This window comes from Aythya fuligula, chromosome 5 (genome assembly GCF_009819795.1).
Source record: "Aythya fuligula isolate bAytFul2 chromosome 5, bAytFul2.pri, whole genome shotgun sequence".
In the NCBI taxonomy this organism is placed as follows: Eukaryota; Metazoa; Chordata; class Aves; order Anseriformes; family Anatidae; genus Aythya; species Aythya fuligula.
This window is the reverse complement of record NC_045563.1, coordinates 33,806,613-33,825,657: the sequence shown is the minus strand read 5'-3', so window position 1 is coordinate 33,825,657 and position 19,045 is coordinate 33,806,613. Positions and strand designations below refer to the sequence as shown.

Genomic DNA, 19,045 nt, shown 5'->3' with positions numbered 1-19,045 from the left:
ATATCTTCTCAAGGATCCTCTGTGTCTAATCTAGAATATTGACTAATATATTTATGGCTTGTGATAAAATTTGGGGTATGCAAGGAATTTTTTCATTATTATGGTCAGATAAAAATTATTTTCATTCCTACCTGCTTTTATTTCCTGTCAAGTAGAATAGTTCGGGAACTGGAAAGCTATAGTGTCTGTCAGCTCCCAGCTCAATCTTCCTAGCCCAGACATAGGCAGCTGCATTGAATAATGACATATCTTGGGAGGAGGCCCCAGGATGGCATGTAGTTGACATGATAACTCAGGTGTTTCACGCTGCTGCAGGCAGAAAACTGGATCAGTGAGCGCATGCAGAAACTAGAGGATCCTTCCATACAAGACCCCAGCAATCTGCAGGACAAAATGAAGCTTCTGCAGAAACATCAAGTCTTTGAGGCAGAGATTCTAGCGAATGAAGAAATCATCACAGCTGTTAATAAGGTAACTCTCGCACTCTGCTAGTGTTTTTACAGATTACTGCAGGTTATCTAAGATGGAATGAGAAAGAAGAGTAACTTGTTCACCAGCTCTTTATCAATTTTTCTACATGTGAGAAGAACCCAGTTTCTATGCCATGGAAATAGAATGCCATTAATTTACAACAGAGAGGTTTCTTAATTTCTCTCTCTAAGGGACTTAGGGACTTCCATCTTTTCTTATTGTCCAAATAGAAAGATATCACCAACTTCTTCCTTGCCTGGGGTGATTACTCCTATAAAAGGTAAATAGGATTTCATTCCAAGTAGCTGAACATACTCATTGATACTGGAGAAATCACACAGTTGAAGGGCACAATCATCTGTAATAGCTCCCTTTGGCAGGCAAATACTTAAATCTATTGTTCTTGATTCCCTCCAGACATAAGGCATTATTGAGCTTTATAATTTGAGACCTGAGAAATTGCATTAGTAATTGGTTGTGCAGGTTAGGAAAGTGAGAGTCCTTCTAGAAAAGTTATGTAACATGGTAATTGTATCAAAAATTAGTAGTAACCATCATTTCTAACCCCTCTCTTGAATGTGAAGAAAGGAGAAGCCCTGGTATCAAAAGGCCACCCAAAATCAGGGGAGATCCGTCACCAAGTCCGCATGCTTCAGGAGCGTTGGGAGAAGTTGAAGAGAGCTGTTGCTGCCCGTGGAAAGATGCTGGAGGATAGCCGGGATTTCCTGGAATTTCTCCAGAAAGTGAACCAGGTGGAAGCCTGGATCAGGGAGAAGGTAAATGAACTCCAGTACTTAACCCAAGCAGTGCACTACAGTCTTGCTATCTTGCAATGAATGTGTGATAGATGTCTCATCTTCCAGGACATTTTCTTCGTGCCTTTTGCATGAGAGAATCATGATGTGCTCTACAGGCAATATGGAGGGAATAATCCAACAGGTTCTAAAAACATTCTGGAATGTTTCTGTGCCAGAGTTGATTGGACAGTATTAGCACATCTTCTCATGTAAAATGTGCACATAAAGAAATTGTGATTGTTGGTGGTGGTCTTGTGTGTCTCTGTCGAAATGGAATTCTAAAAGCACACTAGAATAGAAGGGACTTGAAGCATTTGGCAACTGGCATTGAGTTTCATTGTGTATCAAATCTGAAAGTTTCTTTTTGTAATAGTGAAAGAAGAGCCACTTTATCCACCAAGTTTTCTTTCAGAGGCTGTTTCATAATCAGTAAGAGGTTGGAAAAGGAGTTGGGAATAAGTCTCATCATTATTCAAAAATCAAAAGAGAGTACTTCAGAAGTTGTACGTCAATGATTTATAGAGAACATCACAGAACTTAACTGCATCAGCATAAGCACTGGGATGTATTGTGTTTTTGTATTCTTATCCTGAATGTTTGCCTGTCTGCTGCTTCTTTCCCCAGGAAGTCATGATTAACATAGGTGATGTGGGAAATGACTACGAGCACTGCCTGCAGCTCATGAAAAAGCTGAATGAGTTCCGTGGAGCGACATCAGGGGTAAGAAGTGTTTTCCATGCCTGCTTCCACATTCCTTGTAAGGCTTGAAGCAGCAGTTAACTTTTCAACCCAGCAACATATCCAGGTAGTAAATACAGTTCCAGTACCCTAAGGAGATGAAAGATCGGGGAGGTAGGTAGCATTACCACTTTATAAGCTATTGAAATGGATACTGGTTTCCATCATTGTGCCTTCTGCTTTGATGTTGTCTAAACAGAGCCATCAGGTGCTTGTGATGCAACCTAAAATTTTGGATTGCATTATGTTGCTGAACAGCTGTCTGTGCGAGTCTGAATTAAGTTTTGAGCAAATTTCCAGTTTGCTTCATGTGGTATGCAATTCATAGTGAGTTCCACCCAAAGGTGGATTTAAAATGGTTGTTTCAGCAATGTTTGAATCTGAAGTCTGATACAAGCCTTCTGTGAACAAGCCCTTAAAAGCAATTTGACCACTTTTTTCCATTTCCCTCCTTTATTTCTCCATTCCCCTCCTTGCTTCCTCCTCTGAGGAAGGTCTGGAAGGAGACCTGTTAGGACTTCATGACTGAGGTTTACTCTATTGTTCTCTCTTAATCTTCTCTTTATCCTGTTTGCCTGTTATCCTAGTTGCCAGTTACTGTAACGGCAGCTCCCATCTTCTCTGTCACCTTCTGCTATTAGGCAACAGAAAATCCTCTTCTACACAAAAGAAAAGCATAGATATGCCTGGCATCTGGGAGAAAACCTTGAGCTTCCCCTTCCAGAGCCTGGCAGGATTTCCTGTGGCAGTGTATTAGTACTGGATCTGGGCGGAAAGCCAAAATACTCAAAATTCAGTACTACAGAATTAGGGAAGTGAAGGGCCTTCATTGGCCCTTCAGTCCTCATCAGCTGAACCGTGAGTTAGGGGAGGGAGCAAGAGTTGTGCTACAGGTTGTATGAGTCAAAAAGAAGGATGGTGAAAGAGACAGAAACAGCATGGTACCCTAGTCAGCATAAGACTGAAGAAATAAATCTTTCCTTTGACTAAGGCAGAGCTTCTGCCAGCTTGTAGCCACTGCTCCTGTACTACTTTAAACATGGTTCTTAACAGAAAAAGCTGAGACTGATATTGTCATAGCTGGTGCTTGATTATACCATGCTTTATAGGGTGACATGAAGAGAAGCAGGCTGGTCCTGGCACAGTGTGTACATCCATCCAGTCTAGGTTCCCCAACTAGACAAATGTGAGGGTAGGATGGTGATCAACTATCCCATGCTGATGGCTGCCAAATTTTCTACTCATGTTCTGAATACTATGCTGCTAGCTCCCAGAAGAGGAGACTGCAAGGGTTCTGAAAAAGTAATATGTCTGTCTTCTGGTTTCTATTGTTTACTTTGTGGCTGTGTATAATACTGAAATACATGTGGAAATGTGCATGTTGGTATGGATATAGCATAAATAAAATACAAATGGAGTAAATACTTCAATAAAAATTTGCTGGTATGTGGCAGCTGTGCTTCTACTACACCAGTGATTAATGTCTCCCCACTAAGCCTGTGATTTACTAGTCTTACAAAAATAAAGAATGTTTTTGAATCCTGGAGCAGTGTTCAGTGTTGACCATCCATCATGCACCAGAAGAATTATCGACTACAGTTCAGAGTATTTGTGCAAATATTATCCTTTCTATGGTGCATATGCTACACTGGAAGCAAGTTGCCTGAAAGGTTAAGCATACCTTTTAAAATACAGTGGTGTTGCTTTAGAAGAAAAAGCAGTGACACACCTTACAACCTGATTTATGGGTTGTCTAGGTTTCTCAGGGCTGTATAGTTTTTAAGGAACTTCTGAACAGAAGCCTATCTAGGAAAAAAAAAAAGTGAGGAACTAAAAGCCACTTACCTTTTAGACAGAAGAACAATCTGCCAGATATCAGCTGTTTCACGGCAGCCACCTATGTAACTAACAGCTGTAGCTGTGTTTCCTCAACAGATGAGCCCCTGCTAGAATGCCTGTCTTAGAAATGAAGCTCTGAGAGTTCTTATCTAGACCTAGATCATTGCTGATTCTATGTATTGTCATTACACAGTGTATCATTATTAGTGTTCTTCCTTGCTGGCACTGCCTACTCACTTGGGACTGATAACAACAGCACGATATAAGAGCTATCTGAAATTTCTGGTAACAAGGCATACATCTTGCTTGTTGCTGTTATTGTTGTTTTGCATGTGTCAGACTCATTCACAAGCGTTTTGAACACATACCTTGGTTCCTTTTCTTGCTTTGAAGGAGACAACAGTAGATGATGCTCACATCAAGGATATCAATGCCCTGGCCATGAAACTGGAGAGACAAAACAAGGAAGAGACAAGGACAATATATCAGCGCCGGAAACAGCTCAATGAAAAGTGAGTATGCCTTTAAATGTTCAGTGTAAAGCAATAACAGAAAGAGAAGATAAGGTATATTAGGCAGGCTGGAATTTCTATATGCAATTTCTTTAGTGTCGTGACTACCAAACTTCAGGCACTGAAGCTGCCTTTCAGAACTCTAGGAGCAGTTAGCCAGAAGGATTTCTGATCCAGCAGAGCCAAAGTCATGTGTCTAGCCTTGGAGACAGACATACTATTTCAGACTATGTATTTCAGACACACTTTACAGACTATGTCCATGAAAACTAACTTCCCTGTGCACTGGTGAAGAAGCGTATTGCTTCTTGAGCAACCTGACCTAGTGGAAGGTGTCCCTGCCCATGGCAAGAGGGTTGGAATTGGATGATAACTTTAAGGTCCCTTCCAATCCAAACCATTCTATGATTCTGCTACTTCACAGTCCACTAGCTAAGAACCAAAAGTGTGAAGGTAGGGCTTGTAAGGTTATTGAGAGTTTAAGGAAACTGCATCAGGACTTTTTAGCTTTTAACCTGTATCCCATCCTGAAAACTTGGAACAAATACAACCAGATAGTTTTGTCAGACTAGTGCTTTACCTCTATGCTGTGTCCCTTGTTGTGAGAAACTGGGGGTCAGTACACACTGTAGCTCAGAAATCTAGTCTTTTACTTAGTTCTGAGCTTCACAAAACTCAGTTGTGCAAATTCTCACCTGTGAAATACACCCCTAAAATATTCTTTCCAATAAAAGGTGGAACAGTTTCCGTGGTAACCTGAGTGCATACAGGAAGAAGTTAGAGGGAGCTCTAGAGATTCATGCCTTAATCAGAGAAATCGATGATATCACAGAGAGAATTACTGAGAAGGTGAGTTCTCAGATTTACATTAATTGATATGGGAAAATGGAGGTAAAAATGCCTATTCTGGATTGTAATTTTGAGATTAATAGAAGAAAAAGGCTATATGATGATTTCTACTAATGATTTCATGGATGTAACTGAAGCTGTTTATTGAACTGTAAGTCAGTAGCCAAATATGTGATACAACTCCTTCAAGTTACAAGACCGTTGGTTTGAAATTTTTATAACAATTTCTACAAATATACTTCTTCATTGTCAAGAATTCCATTTCTGCTAGGGTTCTGAGAATATTTTTTTTTTTCCATATTTCATGAAATGCACAGTTATGCAAATTTGTACTCCACAACTTAAATATTGGGCTATTTTCATCTATGAGAAAAGAAGAGAAAATAAAGATTAAGAAACACGGGGAAGCACTACTGCCTTTGTTTTACATGTGAGTGCTCAGTGGCAGGATTGAGAGTATTCAAAGTTCTTTTTCCATCTCTTTAAAGAGCACAGACATACAGTGCTATGTTAATACTTAAAAAGACAATAAGAACATTCAGATAACAATAAAAAGAAGGGAAGAAAGAAACAATTTGAAATAATTAAGATATGACCCTTTTGCTTTGTATCATCTTTACCATTTACACATCCCCCTGTCCCTCCAGAGTGTACTGATACAAGCACTGGATTATGGGAAAGATGTAGAAAGTGTGGAAAATCTTATTCGAAGACATGAAGAGATGGAGAGGGAAATCAACGTTATTAAGTCCAAAATGGAGGTAAGAAGTGGAAAAGTACAGAGGATACTACAAAAAAAAGTTCCCTTTTGCTTTTTGGGAATAGAGTGCAAACATCAATGTGATTGTTCAGATCTATGAGTATGAGCAAACAGTACATATGGCAGAGCACACAGATTTATTCTCAGTGTAAAATATTGTGCCAATTAATTGTACTTTACGCTGTATGAGATGCCATTCTTCATGATCGACCAAATCTAAGAAGAGAAGTCCCTTGTTAACATATTAGTTGATTCGCCAACTCTCCTCTACAAGCCAGATTGGATCGTCTTTTGGAAAGCATGGAATCCAAATTTAGCTCTCCATCTTTCTTCCAGTTTCTGGACTGACTTGAACCAAAATCCTGACTCTGGTTTTGTTTAAAACTAAAATGCAAAACTACAGTGCACATAGTTTTCTGATATAGCTGTCAAACCCAAGAATCTTAGGCTATAATTCCCTCTATAATCTATAATCAGCTCTTGCCTTTGAAAAATGCCCACTTTGCGTGGTTTAGGACTCATCTGAGTATTAAATATGGGTCTGAGTTCCTATATAATTATATATTTTTTTAAAAAAAGAATGTTTTCAGCTGAACTGCAATAGCAGAAATAATATACAACACCTCACCGTTTTCACTGTTGACCAGAGTAGTAAGGCTTTTCATAAGGAACATATTTTTGTGAAATTTCTCTAAATCTTTTCTTCACTATAGTATGCAAATGGTGACGATATGTGTGATACCTTCACACATTGTGACTTTCTTAGCTAATTCTCATATGAAATGTGGGTGATTGCCAGTGAGCATTCCACAGATAGCATCAGTAAAGCTGTAGGGGGGAGTTCTGCATGGAAACACAGAAAGATGAGGAAGTTTTTTAATGCTGCCACAAATACCATTTACAAAGTATATCTGTGCTTTTCTTGTGGATTAAAAACAGCCTGGCATATTCTCCTTTCTGCCTAATTAAAATTCTATAGCACTATCAAATTGATGAAAATGAAGAAGAAAGATAACTTTAAACCTGTTTCGGTGAGTGTTCTTTACTGTTTATCAGGCTGTGTTAATGAAAGCAGCATCAACCAGAAGTCCACATAGAAAGTGGTGTTTTGATGCAGCTGTTAGCTGAAATAGATACAAGAGATTTTTGAGTCCTTTGCTGAAAGGCAAATCTGGTTGCTTCTTTGTGCTCTATCTCCGTGGCTCCAGTTACCTATCTTAGTTAGATTAGGCTACCAGAGGTTATGATTAGCATTTCATTTTCCTCTATGTTTATCACCATTCTGCAAAACTGCTTTCTTAATTGTAAAGTAGCATTTGTGGGTGTTTTGCAACATACAGTTATCTTTCCTTACTTGGATGATTGCTTGGAATTGTGTATGGTTTTTTTCTGCATATAAGAAATCTCTTTGTATATTTTGCTATTGTAATCTAAGTACCCACTTTTGAAAACTGGGATTTTAAAATGAACTACTTGTCCTGAAAGGCAATCTCAGGAACAAACATAAGCTTTTTGGCATAAATTCACCCCACTATAAATCTCCTCCCAGCCATTGGAATTGGAATCTTTCCGCCTTTCCACAAGGAATCCATCCATAAATGACAAACTGACTATGAAGCAACAGGAGATGAAAAACAACTGGCTACGACTCCAGGGACAGGCCAAACAAAGGTAAAGACTTCTAGTGGTCTGAATATCTCTTAGCAGGAGCAAAACTATTCCCTGGGGTCACAATTCTACTTTCCAGGGACTTTTCCAAAAGTTTTTGAGGGTCCATTACAAAGCATATACAGGCAGCTAAGACACCTGCATTGGAACAAGGATGACTTTGTACAACAGAAGTTCCACAGATGTGACTTTGGGAAAGCTGGTCCAATGAGTTCCTAGCTTATTCCACTAAAATAACGCTACTAAAATGACTCCTATCTATGAGATTAAATCTGTCTTGAAGCCTTTTTGGAAGACTTATTTTTGGATGATTCTAGAAGGTATTTTCTTGAATCTCTCCAAAACAAGAAAGGCTTAGGCCTGAGTTGGAATTGTTTCTGGAAACAACAGCTATGAATGTTTTCACTTTTCTCTTCCTAATGAACTGAGGTAGAAAATAAGGTGAGTTTATTGTCTCTAAGGCAGCAGTCATCACCTGTGGTTTTGGTTTAGCGTGAAGAAAGTTAGGAGCTGCAAGGAAAAGCTAGAAGTCTTGAATTCACTTGAGTTGCTTTCTCATAGGATACCTTGCTCGGCAAATGGGGAGGGGACAGGAACTAGACAACTCTGTGTTGGCTAAAGCACATTCCATTGCAGGAAGGAAAAGCTGGCGGCCTCGTATCAATTGCAGAAGTTTAACTTCGAGATGAAGGAAATGCTAGATTGGATCCAAAACATCAGAGGTTTAATGGAAGCAGGAGGACTTCCTAAAAGTCTAAATGAAGTTGAAAGCATGATTGAGGAGCATCAGCAGAGAAAGGCAAGTATCATTCTTGCTTTCAATTGAATATACTGGGAATTCTTCCTTACAGAAATTAAATGCTGCAGACAGCAAGATTGTACTGCATGTGTCTGTCAATATTATGGTAAGACAGTTTTCAGTAACAGGTTAGTGACAGAAGTCACCTAAGAACTCACAGAACTCTATCCCGTGAGCTATTTAACAGTTGATAGGTCTGTAAAAAGTCCCAAAATTTCCTCTCACCTCTTCTGCTGTCCAAACCTGTAGGTTAAAAGCTGATTCAGTCTCAGTGCTGATCTCTTTACTCAGGTTACTTAAAAGTTAATTGCAATCTAGCTTTGAGCTAGATTTTGTGATGCAAACTCCATTTGCCTCAGAGGAAAATAAAACCAGCATTGACTCACATGGGGCAGTAAATTACCATTGGATGGTACTACGTTTTCAGTTATGAAACATTTCATGTCCCAGTACAAATTACCACACAATCATTTGCAGACTGATTTGGCTAAAATTTTTGGTGGATTTTCTAAAAGGAGTGCTATTGTTAATTAACCTTAGAAAAAATGTTACTTCACTTTTTCACAAGCATCATTGCTACCTTCCAGCTTTTGTGTTATATTTTCTTTGCAGTTATGTTACCTTTTCTAAAAGGCATGTTCCCAGAATCATGTCTAATATTAATGATGAAAATCCAGTGCTTTGTGGGTCCCATCACTAGCATAATTAGTTTGTAGAATCTATTTCATTTTTCAAACCTGAATTTAGTATCAAATACCTGATGCACCCTCCTCTTTCAGTCTTCTTTTTATTAACAATTATTTCTCATGTCACAGACTCAGCAATTTTAGAAACAATAGAAAACACTTGAGGAAAAAAAAAAACAAAGCACTGATGAAATGTATTCTAAATTTAGGTAGTAGCAAGATCTAGGTCTTTAATATCTGTTAGTAAAGGAATCCCTTTTTTCTAAAGAGATAGTCACACAGTAAAAGGCAGAATCCAGGGAATGTATTCTTTTGCACAGGGTTGACTAAACTAAAATTATAGGCATGACAAGAAAAATGGATTTATTTCTTATTCAGGTTAGTGGCTCAAACTATAGTCCTTAGGGGAGACTGCAGTTGAACACCAGGTACTAATCTAAGTTTTTAAAAAAAAAAAAAAAAAAAAAAAAGTACGTTACAGCCGTGTAGCACCATCACCACTCTCAAAAAAATCCCCAAAAGGAACTGTTCTAATTTCAGACATTTAGTAGTCCATGCCATAATTTTTAAGATGGTTTATGAGTTAATGTATTAATTCAGTACATGGTTATTTTTATTTTCAAATGGTTTCCATCAGGAATTCCATACTCAATTCATAGGTCTCATAGTTGCTTTTAATGCTTTCACCTCAGGGATTCAGTATACAGGCATAACTCATTCCTCAGACCAGGTGAAAAAGTTAAATATTTAATTTTATCACCATGAAATGAAGTAGAACAGTGTCTTTAATGTAATAATCTGATGCCAATTTATTTGGCAGGAGGGCAAAAATTCTAGATACTGTTTGTCTCATAAGAACCACCTTTATGTAGGAAGACTCAGTGGGGTATACAGTATTATAGGTGTTCAAAACTGTTTTCATTTACGTGACTATTTTCCGATCTGTTTCTAATTTAATCCCAATTTTGATTTGCAGGAGACCAGTTGTTCCTAGAGCAATAAAGTCATTTATTGTCCACATTTATTTTCTCTTAGGCAATTCTGTACTCTTTCAGTAACGTAGCTCAAACATGAATGATTTTCCATACAAATATTAGTGTTGGAAAGTTACAGTCTATATTCTTCCCCTTAAGGCCTGTATTCTGAATACTTGGCTTTCCATAAACCCTTGACATCAACCTTAGTAATATATTTTAGGAGGAGATTGAAGCACGAGTGGAAAGATTCAACTCTCTCAGTAACTATGGTCAACAACTTGCCAGTTCTGGTCACTATGCAACCCCTGAGATTCACCAGTCCCTTTCCAGACTACAGCAAGCCTGGTCTGAACTGATCAAAGCATGGCAGGAGCAATATGTAAAACTGTTTCAGGCACAAGATTTACAGGTGAGTAAAATGACATTCTACAGGGAATGCACATCCCAGTGACAACTTTCCTTGGTATAAACAGCACATTTATAACATGAGATTACCATCTATTGGGGATGAAATTATAATACCCAGTGTTTAACACTGGTTTCTGGAAGGCTTCTGAAGGCACAGGATTTTTATTATATGTTTAAATTCCATCTTTACAAATCAAAAAAAGAAATTTATATGGAACATGTGCTCATCTGCTTTTCAGAAGTTAAAAAACTTGGCAAAATTAGGTCAAACATTTATGTAGTTGAAAAAAGGCATGTACTAAAAATAGAATGTCACTATCCTACTAAATTCAATAACCTCCCCCAAAACATGGGTGGAGTCTTGTATTTTTAAAGAATTATTTGAAGAAAAATATAGCATGGACAAAATAATGTATTTTTCCCTGGCCTTTTTTCTAACATAAGAACTGTCTTGGCTGCAGTTTTCCAGAAACACATCCCTGAAATAATCATCTCACTTTACAAAATTTCTGCCCAAATAACTTGTTGGCAAAAGTTAGAAATAACTGAAACAGAGATCTTACAATGGGTAGATGTCAAGTACCTTAAATAACAGCTTGTCCTACTAGTCCCATCTAAAAAGCTTCATATATATGAGAACTCAGACCATATGGTAAGGGCTGCTTTTAAGCTTCTTTATGTATTACATTCTACTTAACTTCAGGCCATGTTACAGTACTGTTTGCTGGCCAGTTACCTTACACAGCACTCTCCCTACGGTATTAGCAAACATGCTACAATTACTTGTATTGTATCCAATGTCTTAGACAAACAGTCATATTATAAAAGAGAAGTCTACAATAATAGTTGTTACGCGCATGGTTTTGGCAGCATCTAATGCTTATTGCCATCCAGCATCCAGTGCTGTGTGGTTAATTTTTGCAATTGCCCTAGCAGTTTAGGGTTTTTTTTCAGTATACTCTGCCCAAGTCTACTTTACACCATGTTTATGACTGCTTTTTTTTCCTATACAGAAATTCTATGGCTATGTGGAACAGACTGAGAGCTGGCTCAGCAGCAAAGAGGCTTTCCTAGCCAATGAAGACTTAGGGGTAGGTGCTCCAAGAAATGATAATGTTCTTAGGCATCAGGCTGGAACTGGGAGCTGTGAAGTATGATGATGTGCTCAGAACCTTCCATTTTCTGAAGTTACTGTTTGGTCTTGATGATCTGGGATCAAATTTCCTTCCTCAATACTTTACACAGGATGGGTTGCTCAGCCCCAAGAGTAATTAACCAGTCTGACTGCTCCTATTACAGAAAGAAAATAGACTGTGTTTCTCTTACTGAATATATCTGGCCCAAATAAATTTACTAGCGTTGTGCAGGTTGTCACCCCTGTCACTGCTGACATACCTAGTGTAACTCTAAATTAGATTCTTCAGGTACCAGTAACAGTGCAATAACTGGAACTACAGACTAAGGCATGGGGTGCAAATGCAATAACTGGAACTACAGACTAAGGCATGGGGTGCAAAAACCATGCAGGATGCTGGATATAAACTGTGATGTTTTACTCAGTACCTTGTATAGGTACCAAATCAGCTGTCTGTGCAGAAGCTACAATTACATCTCAGAGTTCAGTGTAGACATAATTAGTACAAATGGTAAAAAAAAAAAAAAAAAAAAAAAAAAAAAGCATGTAACGCTATTGGCTGGTGTCTGTCTCTGTAAGTTTCAGCCTGGAGGTATGTATTTACAGTCCCTCCATTGAAGTATAAGAGACTTAGAAGGAGCCACCCATTTTTCCAGTCATATTTATCTCAGCAATGCAAAGAAAGTACTCAGTAATTTCTCTTCCAATGACTTGTGTAAGCACCCAGAAGTTTAGATGTTTTTCTGACCCATTTGACATGACCTTTGAGACAATGTTTCTTCCGGAGCTTTATAGCTTTCTCTAGAGCAGAGATAAAGCAGAGTTTATTAAAGTAACAACATTTTGACACTGATTCTAAAATTAAAAGTGCAAGGGGGTGCTAAAAAAAAAAAAAAAAAAAAAAAAAAAAAAAAAAAAAGAGCTCTTGAAGCTTTGGACACACAAATGTTACAGGAAGTTAGAATGTGTTTGTCTCTAGATTAACTGTAATGGCAGACACCAGTCCTCAGATTCAAATCTGGATCTAAGCTCTTCCAAATTCCATGATCTGAAACTGAAGCTCTAATTTCAATCTCTTTCTGTGACATTTTTTCACATAACTTTGATGTCAGTTTGGCATCCCATATTTGCTGTCAAAAATAGCATCCGTCACAAGATTGATTTATGAGTAGGTGATCAGCTTTATCTTCCAAGAAGCGTGAGATGCTCTATGAAGCACAACAGTAAGCAGAAGCAGCAAAGCATCCAGTATTTTGTTCAGTTTTGACCCTGAAATGATAGTCTCAGACCATGCATGGAACATTTAGGCCCCAAGATTCCATGCCAAAAAAATTCAAAGGCCAATACATTTTCTTGACAGCTTGCAAATGTGGGGTAAATGCCATTTAGCTTCTGCATTATCAGTGGTAGATGGAATAACTTTGACTGAAAGCAGCTTCTCTTTGTTGAAATTTCATCCAGGACTCATTGTCTAGTGTGGAGAGCCTACAGCGGAAACACATGCAGTTTGAAAAATCCCTGGAAACTCAGATGGAGAAAATTGATGAGATGGCTTCGTTTGCTCAGCAGCTAATTCAGAACAAGCACTATGACTCAGACAACATCACCAACAGATGCCAGGCCGTTCTGAGGAGGTGAAGTAAAACCCTTCCCATGTCTGCCACCCTTCTCGTTTGCAATGAAATTCTTCCAATGTGACTCTAATATATCCAAATGTTGTAAGAGAACCATAAACTAGTTTGCATTTACTTGACTTTCCACTGCAATCTGTGATCTTGCAAAACTGGCTTGAGACTAGTTAATGTTTAGTAAGAGGCTTCCAAAATAAAGTTAGGCAGAAGGGGGATGAGATTCAGAAAAAGGCAGTATTCCTGTAATTCTGTACCCTGGCTGGGCCATAGGGACAGTGCTGCAGACAACACACGGAGGCCTGCTGTGCCATTAAATATTTCATTGTCATTAAATACCATTGAGAAAGGTCATTTCATACACAACTGCTTTTTCACTGCTCTAGTGGGTTGATCTGAAAGCCCTGCTCAAATTATCTTTTTAGGGCATTTTGCAGTTCTTTCTGATTAGATCTTGGCCTTTTGTATGAATTACTTTATTTTTCCTGGCATGTTGCATAGTGTTCATCTTAAACAAATACTAGCATTGGAAGTAGTTATGTTCATTTCTATGGTAGATGAAGAGATGTATGTAAAATTTACAGAAAGAAATTAGAAATCCTTTACAGTGAAAGCAAGCACAGAAAATTATTAATATGATCAAACTATTTCATGCCTGTCTTGACATGAATAAAGTGCTGCAGGTCCACATTTGGAAGAAAGATGAAAGGATGTTGTAGCTTTGGCTTGTCAGATATTTTCAGTGACAAATACCATTATACCCATAGGCTTTCCATATAGAAACCAGCTGACCTTATGTTCAGTTGTCCCCTGAAAGGCAGTAATGTGATTCCTAGATGCAGGTATCATACACACAGAATTTGTGCATACTTTAAACATATTTATCTGCTAGTAATCAAATTCCTACAGTGTCCTGAGCATCTTCTCTGACAGTCTGAATCATAGAAGGCTGCATATTATGGACAGTTCTCTCTTAGACACCAAGTGTTAGATCATGTGTTTTTTAGAGATAAAAATCAAAAGCCAGTATACTATCTAAATCACTCTGTGGCTTTTTCCTCACACATCTGTCTTCCTTTCAGAAAAGAGAAACTGCTGGAGAATGCTGCTGCTCGCAGACATCTGCTAGAGGAATCAAGGCTTCTGCAGAAGTTTCTGAAGAATTCCTATGAGGTACAATTACACAGGATTCACGGTATTCTGGTTCTTAAAACATACTGTGCTGCATAGGTCTGAATCCCTGAAGGGATTTACTGAGAGAAAAATCAAGGAACCAAGTCTGGAATTAGATTATATTGGAAAATATGAAGATAAGAGTGAAGGAATATTTTTCACTTTTCAAGTCACAGCTTCCCTCCATTTGGAGCACAGCAAAATCTGTAAGAAATAGGTGCTTAATACAAAATGTGCCATTATATCATAATTCATGGGAAGAGACATGTAAGTCCTTTTCTTGTGAGATATAGATGGTAGGGTAGAAATAGGGAGGTAATTGCCCTTTCTTCTGTATATACACATCTGTGCACACACACTTTCTCACTCTATAGGAAATATCTCGTGGAGGCAGATCCATTTCCAGATGACTGGAAAACAGAGGTGTAGGAAAACAGATGCTGGTAAACAGAGGTGTAGGAGTTACCTCATCGTGAAAAACATGAGGAGCTTAGGGAAGCAGAATCACAGAAGGGCAACTTGTTTGTGTCCCCACTCACTAATCCTGTGTTTTATACATGCTAGAGGAGAGCCTGGCAGGTTGGAACTGAGACATACTGAAGTTCTTTACTATTTCTGTTCTTTCCCCTCCGAAGGTGGCTGCCTGGATCAATGAGAAGAACAGCATTGCCCAGGATGATAGCTGGAAGGATCCAAGCAATCTACAGACCAAACTTCAGAAGCACCAGGCTTTCCAAGCAGAGATCATGGCCAATAGGAATCGCCTGGACTCCATCAAATCTGTGAGTGAATCGTAGAATCATGAAGGTTGGAAAGGACCTCTAAGATCATCTAGTCCAACCTTTAAACTAGTACTAAAGTCCACCACTAAACCATGCTACTAAGTTCTAAATCTACACGTTTCTTGAAGACCTCCAAGGATGGTGACCTCCAGAAGCTGGTTGATGGCAAGGCTGGGCAGCTAGTGTGAAAGACTATAAGCAGACTGAGTTAGAGATCTCGAACAAGCAAGGGGAAATCATTGTCCCCCTCACTGATATTGTTCATTCTGTCTTTGAGGAGGTTGGGAAGCTTGTTCGTTTGGTCTGTCAAAAAATTTGTGTGCCCACAGGGTTCTTTCAACTTATCTGTTAGTGTTTAATGTGGGTTTGTTATCTATATTCACTGTGCATGCAACGGAAGGAGATAGGTGCTCTCGAGTGATTCATTCCACTGACTTTAGAAACTTCTCTCTGGTGTGAATCACACTTTGGAGGTATATCTGTTTCTTTCCAGCAGGGAACCTAGGTGATTGGATGCACAACTTCAACAAGTCAGATAAGCTGTATCCAACAGAAAAGATCAAGACAAGTTTTCAAGTGTTGCCTTTGCAGAGGCATGCTAGTAGAAGAGATATGAGGGAAGTCTGACAAGCTTTGTCAGATACTTGGCAGAAGCTGCGATCAGATGATAAGTTTGGAAGGACAGACTGTTACATGTTTATTAACCTTATTCTCAGCACAGTGCTTACTAGCTGTATTTTGCAAGAGATAACTAAGCATTAAAGGTAGAGTTCCTCATCATACTCACCTGTGTCCAGTATTGCAGAATCCTTTATGTTTAGACAACACAGACATGATAGGGGGACTAAAGGGTGAAACTACATCCATCTAAACTAGAGATTTTACTATCTCATGCAGTGGTTCACTTTTTTAGCATGCAAGAAAGGGAAAAGAAAGGGCTAGGTGGCTGGACAATCTCAAGCAATGATCATGGAATATGGCACATCATAAAAAAAAAAAAATCATGGTTGCAAACTAGGATCCCTGCCAGCTTTTAAGCAATGTAGCTGTTGCATAATGAAAATTCTCTTTACCCTTTAGATGTCTTTTAATATTCTTCTGGCATTTCAAATAATTTTAGAGGTTATTACCTTTATCTCTTTTTCTTCATCTCTGCATCCTCCTTATGTCAGAAGGCGATGGCTGCAGCTGTCCTTTTACATAGCTGTGCCAGTAGACTTTGTTTGTTGAGGCAAAGGTGATACATTGTGATATATTCAGCAAAGGAAGAAAACTTGGTTCTCTCTGCTGTAGGAAGGGGAGAAGATGCTCCGTGAGAAGCACTACGCCCCTGAGGCCATTCAGTCTAGGCTACAAGAAATGGAAGAGCTATGGGAGGAACTGCTAGCAAGCTGCCAAGAGAAACGGGCCAAGCTGCAGGATACATACAAGGTAATGCAGGGGTGCCATTGGTTGGGTCTTTGTGTCATTTCCAGAGGTAGCATGGCTGCCTTGCTACACAATCTTACGTATGACTGAGTCACTTCAGATAATCACTTGATTCATCGAGACCATCAGAGCAAAGAAACTAGCAAGTGTGGACTGAACAAATGGAACTGGGGGAAGAACTGGGGATCTCTTGTGAGGGGAAAGGATTTGTAGGCTGTGTTCCTTTCTGCTGCCAGTTTAGACCAGGATTTAGATCACTGATTCTGTGAAATGGCACCCTTTTAAGGTACTGTGTCCATCATTTGTATTTGTGCAACACAACACAAGTAAGATTAGCTCTTGGTGTTCTCTGCCTCTGTATCTGTATTCACTGTGACTGAATCCTCTTCATTTGGGCTGCCATCATTATCTGGGAAAAGGTCACTGAGCACTGGGAAGTTTTTTCTGCATTTATATGTGATTCTTACCTAGAGGGGCTGAAATTGTATGTTGTATTATATATCCTAACAGTTTAATTGGACTTTGTCCTGCTTGTCCCCAGGCCCTTCATTTTCAGCGGAGTATAGAGGATGTGGAAAAATGGTTGGAAGATGTGGAAAATGAGTTGAAAGCACCATATAGTAGCAATGATCTGGTGGTTCTGAACAGTCATCTGAAGAAACAAGAGGAACTGGAGGAAGACATTGCTGGCCATAGGGACCGACTACAAGAACTTGTGAACACAGCTCAGGAGTTCCAGCAGCAGAAACATTTCCTTGCCGATGAGCTAGAAGATAGAGTGGATCAGCTGGTGCAGAGGTGTGTTAGTGCCTGGCCTGTCTCCTGCTATTGTTTACCTATTTTTCTCAGCCTTCTTCTTCCGTGCATCGTTTTTTTTTTTTTTTTCTTTCTCTATATCATTCTGAAAAGAACCTTTTGCATTCGTCCTGTACTACTCTGCAGTCCTCATTAGGTTCTCTTTAAAATCTGCAGATACAAAAGTCTACGTGATCCTCTGCATGAGAGACGTGGGAATTTGGAGGCAAGCAGACTTCAATACCAGTTCTTACAAGATGTTGATGAGGAGTTAGCTTGGGTTCATGAGAAACTCCCCATGGCATCCTCCAAGGATTATGGCCAATCCCTTGCAACTGTTCAGAGTCTACAGGAAAAGCACCAGGTAACATCATAAAGAACCATGCTCAATCTTTAGAAGCAAAGAGAGAAAATTGGAATTCAGTTTGCCTCTGACAAACTTGATCTGCTGTGCTTTGACTCGCAGGATTCATGATGCCAGGGATAACTTCTATCCTTGGCTGGTAATAGTGATATTTTTTTGAAGGCTATGTCTATGACACAGCAGCATGTGGGATTCCATGCTTATCATTGCAGAGCTGTAGGGACCATACTGTATGCTTTTCTGTGGACACATTGGCACTTTCTGCAAACTGAGTTCAAAAACTGGCCGTTACAATGTGAACTAGATTTTGTGAACTGTTGTGCATACTAGCATAGCCTCTTTGAGTAACAGATGTCCTAATAAATATGCTAAGAAGCTTGTTAAGTACATCCAGGCAAACTCATTGCTCAGATGTCTGAGGATGAGCTCACAGAAAAACATCTCCTCCCCACCACCACTTCCCAGCTCCTTCTCCTGTGGAGGGAGGGAGTTAACAGGATGATAAGATCCTTAGCTGACCTTCTTCCCAGTGGTAACTTTCAAGATAGCTGCTGAGTTATTTCACAACGTTTAGATGGGCCATCAGAGACAGCAGTGCCTGGAATGCTGTCATCTCAAATACTGTTAAAACAGCAACTACCTTTCTAATCGTTTTTGAGTAAGGAGCATTGTCTCTTGCAAACACGAGGTGGAGAGGAAAAAAAAAAAACTGCTAAAAGTTTCCAGCAGCTATTGGTATTTAATATTAGCAAATGACAGCCCATTTAAGTGCTAGTTCAAGTGCCAGTGGGGAAAATCTGCAGTAGCACTGGGGAAGACAGAAGATCTTACAAGGAGGAAGTGTGCATGTATGTATAAATAAATATTGTAGGCACAGGCATTTGGTGCAATCTGCATGTCTAGAAATAAAACTCTGAACTTTAAAAAAAAAAAAAAAAAAAAAAAATTGGAATGCCCCCAGGGTAAAAGGTCAAGACTGGTACAGGTGGCATACTAGAGCAAGGATGAAGTCTCTTTAAAAGTAGATTTATCCTAGGTGTACTCACAGTTTAATGAAGAACTGTAAAATGTTTTAAATGTGTCTGCCAGAACATTCCGGTCTAAGACCTGTGGGTATATTCTGAATTGCTTGAACCTTCTTAGTATCTGATGTAAGTTTTCATATTTGTAAAAATTATGCATTTAAGCGAGATGCAATTGGTGACTCTACAATTAGACAGTAAGAGCAAAGGCTTG

At 39.0% G+C, this 19,045-nt stretch overlaps 1 protein-coding gene across 2 annotated transcripts in view; it reads left to right on the top strand.

Annotated features, from left to right (window-relative positions):
- SPTBN5 (spectrin beta, non-erythrocytic 5) overlaps window positions 1-19,045 on the top strand; it is a 104,796-nt gene that overhangs the window by 69,408 nt on the left and 16,343 nt on the right. For both annotated transcript variants that reach the window (XM_032188411.1, XM_032188410.1), the window contains 16 exons: window positions 316-471; window positions 1,056-1,247; window positions 1,893-1,988; window positions 4,239-4,357; window positions 5,092-5,206; window positions 5,854-5,967; window positions 7,516-7,637; window positions 8,271-8,433; window positions 10,317-10,505; window positions 11,518-11,595; window positions 13,101-13,273; window positions 14,350-14,440; window positions 15,076-15,222; window positions 16,516-16,653; window positions 17,192-17,448; window positions 17,623-17,809. In XM_032188411.1, coding sequence (XP_032044302.1) covers window positions 316-471; window positions 1,056-1,247; window positions 1,893-1,988; window positions 4,239-4,357; window positions 5,092-5,206; window positions 5,854-5,967; window positions 7,516-7,637; window positions 8,271-8,433; window positions 10,317-10,505; window positions 11,518-11,595; window positions 13,101-13,273; window positions 14,350-14,440; window positions 15,076-15,222; window positions 16,516-16,653; window positions 17,192-17,448; window positions 17,623-17,809 — 2,337 coding nt within the window. The remainder of the gene's footprint in view (window positions 1-315; window positions 472-1,055; window positions 1,248-1,892; window positions 1,989-4,238; window positions 4,358-5,091; window positions 5,207-5,853; window positions 5,968-7,515; window positions 7,638-8,270; window positions 8,434-10,316; window positions 10,506-11,517; window positions 11,596-13,100; window positions 13,274-14,349; window positions 14,441-15,075; window positions 15,223-16,515; window positions 16,654-17,191; window positions 17,449-17,622; window positions 17,810-19,045) is intronic.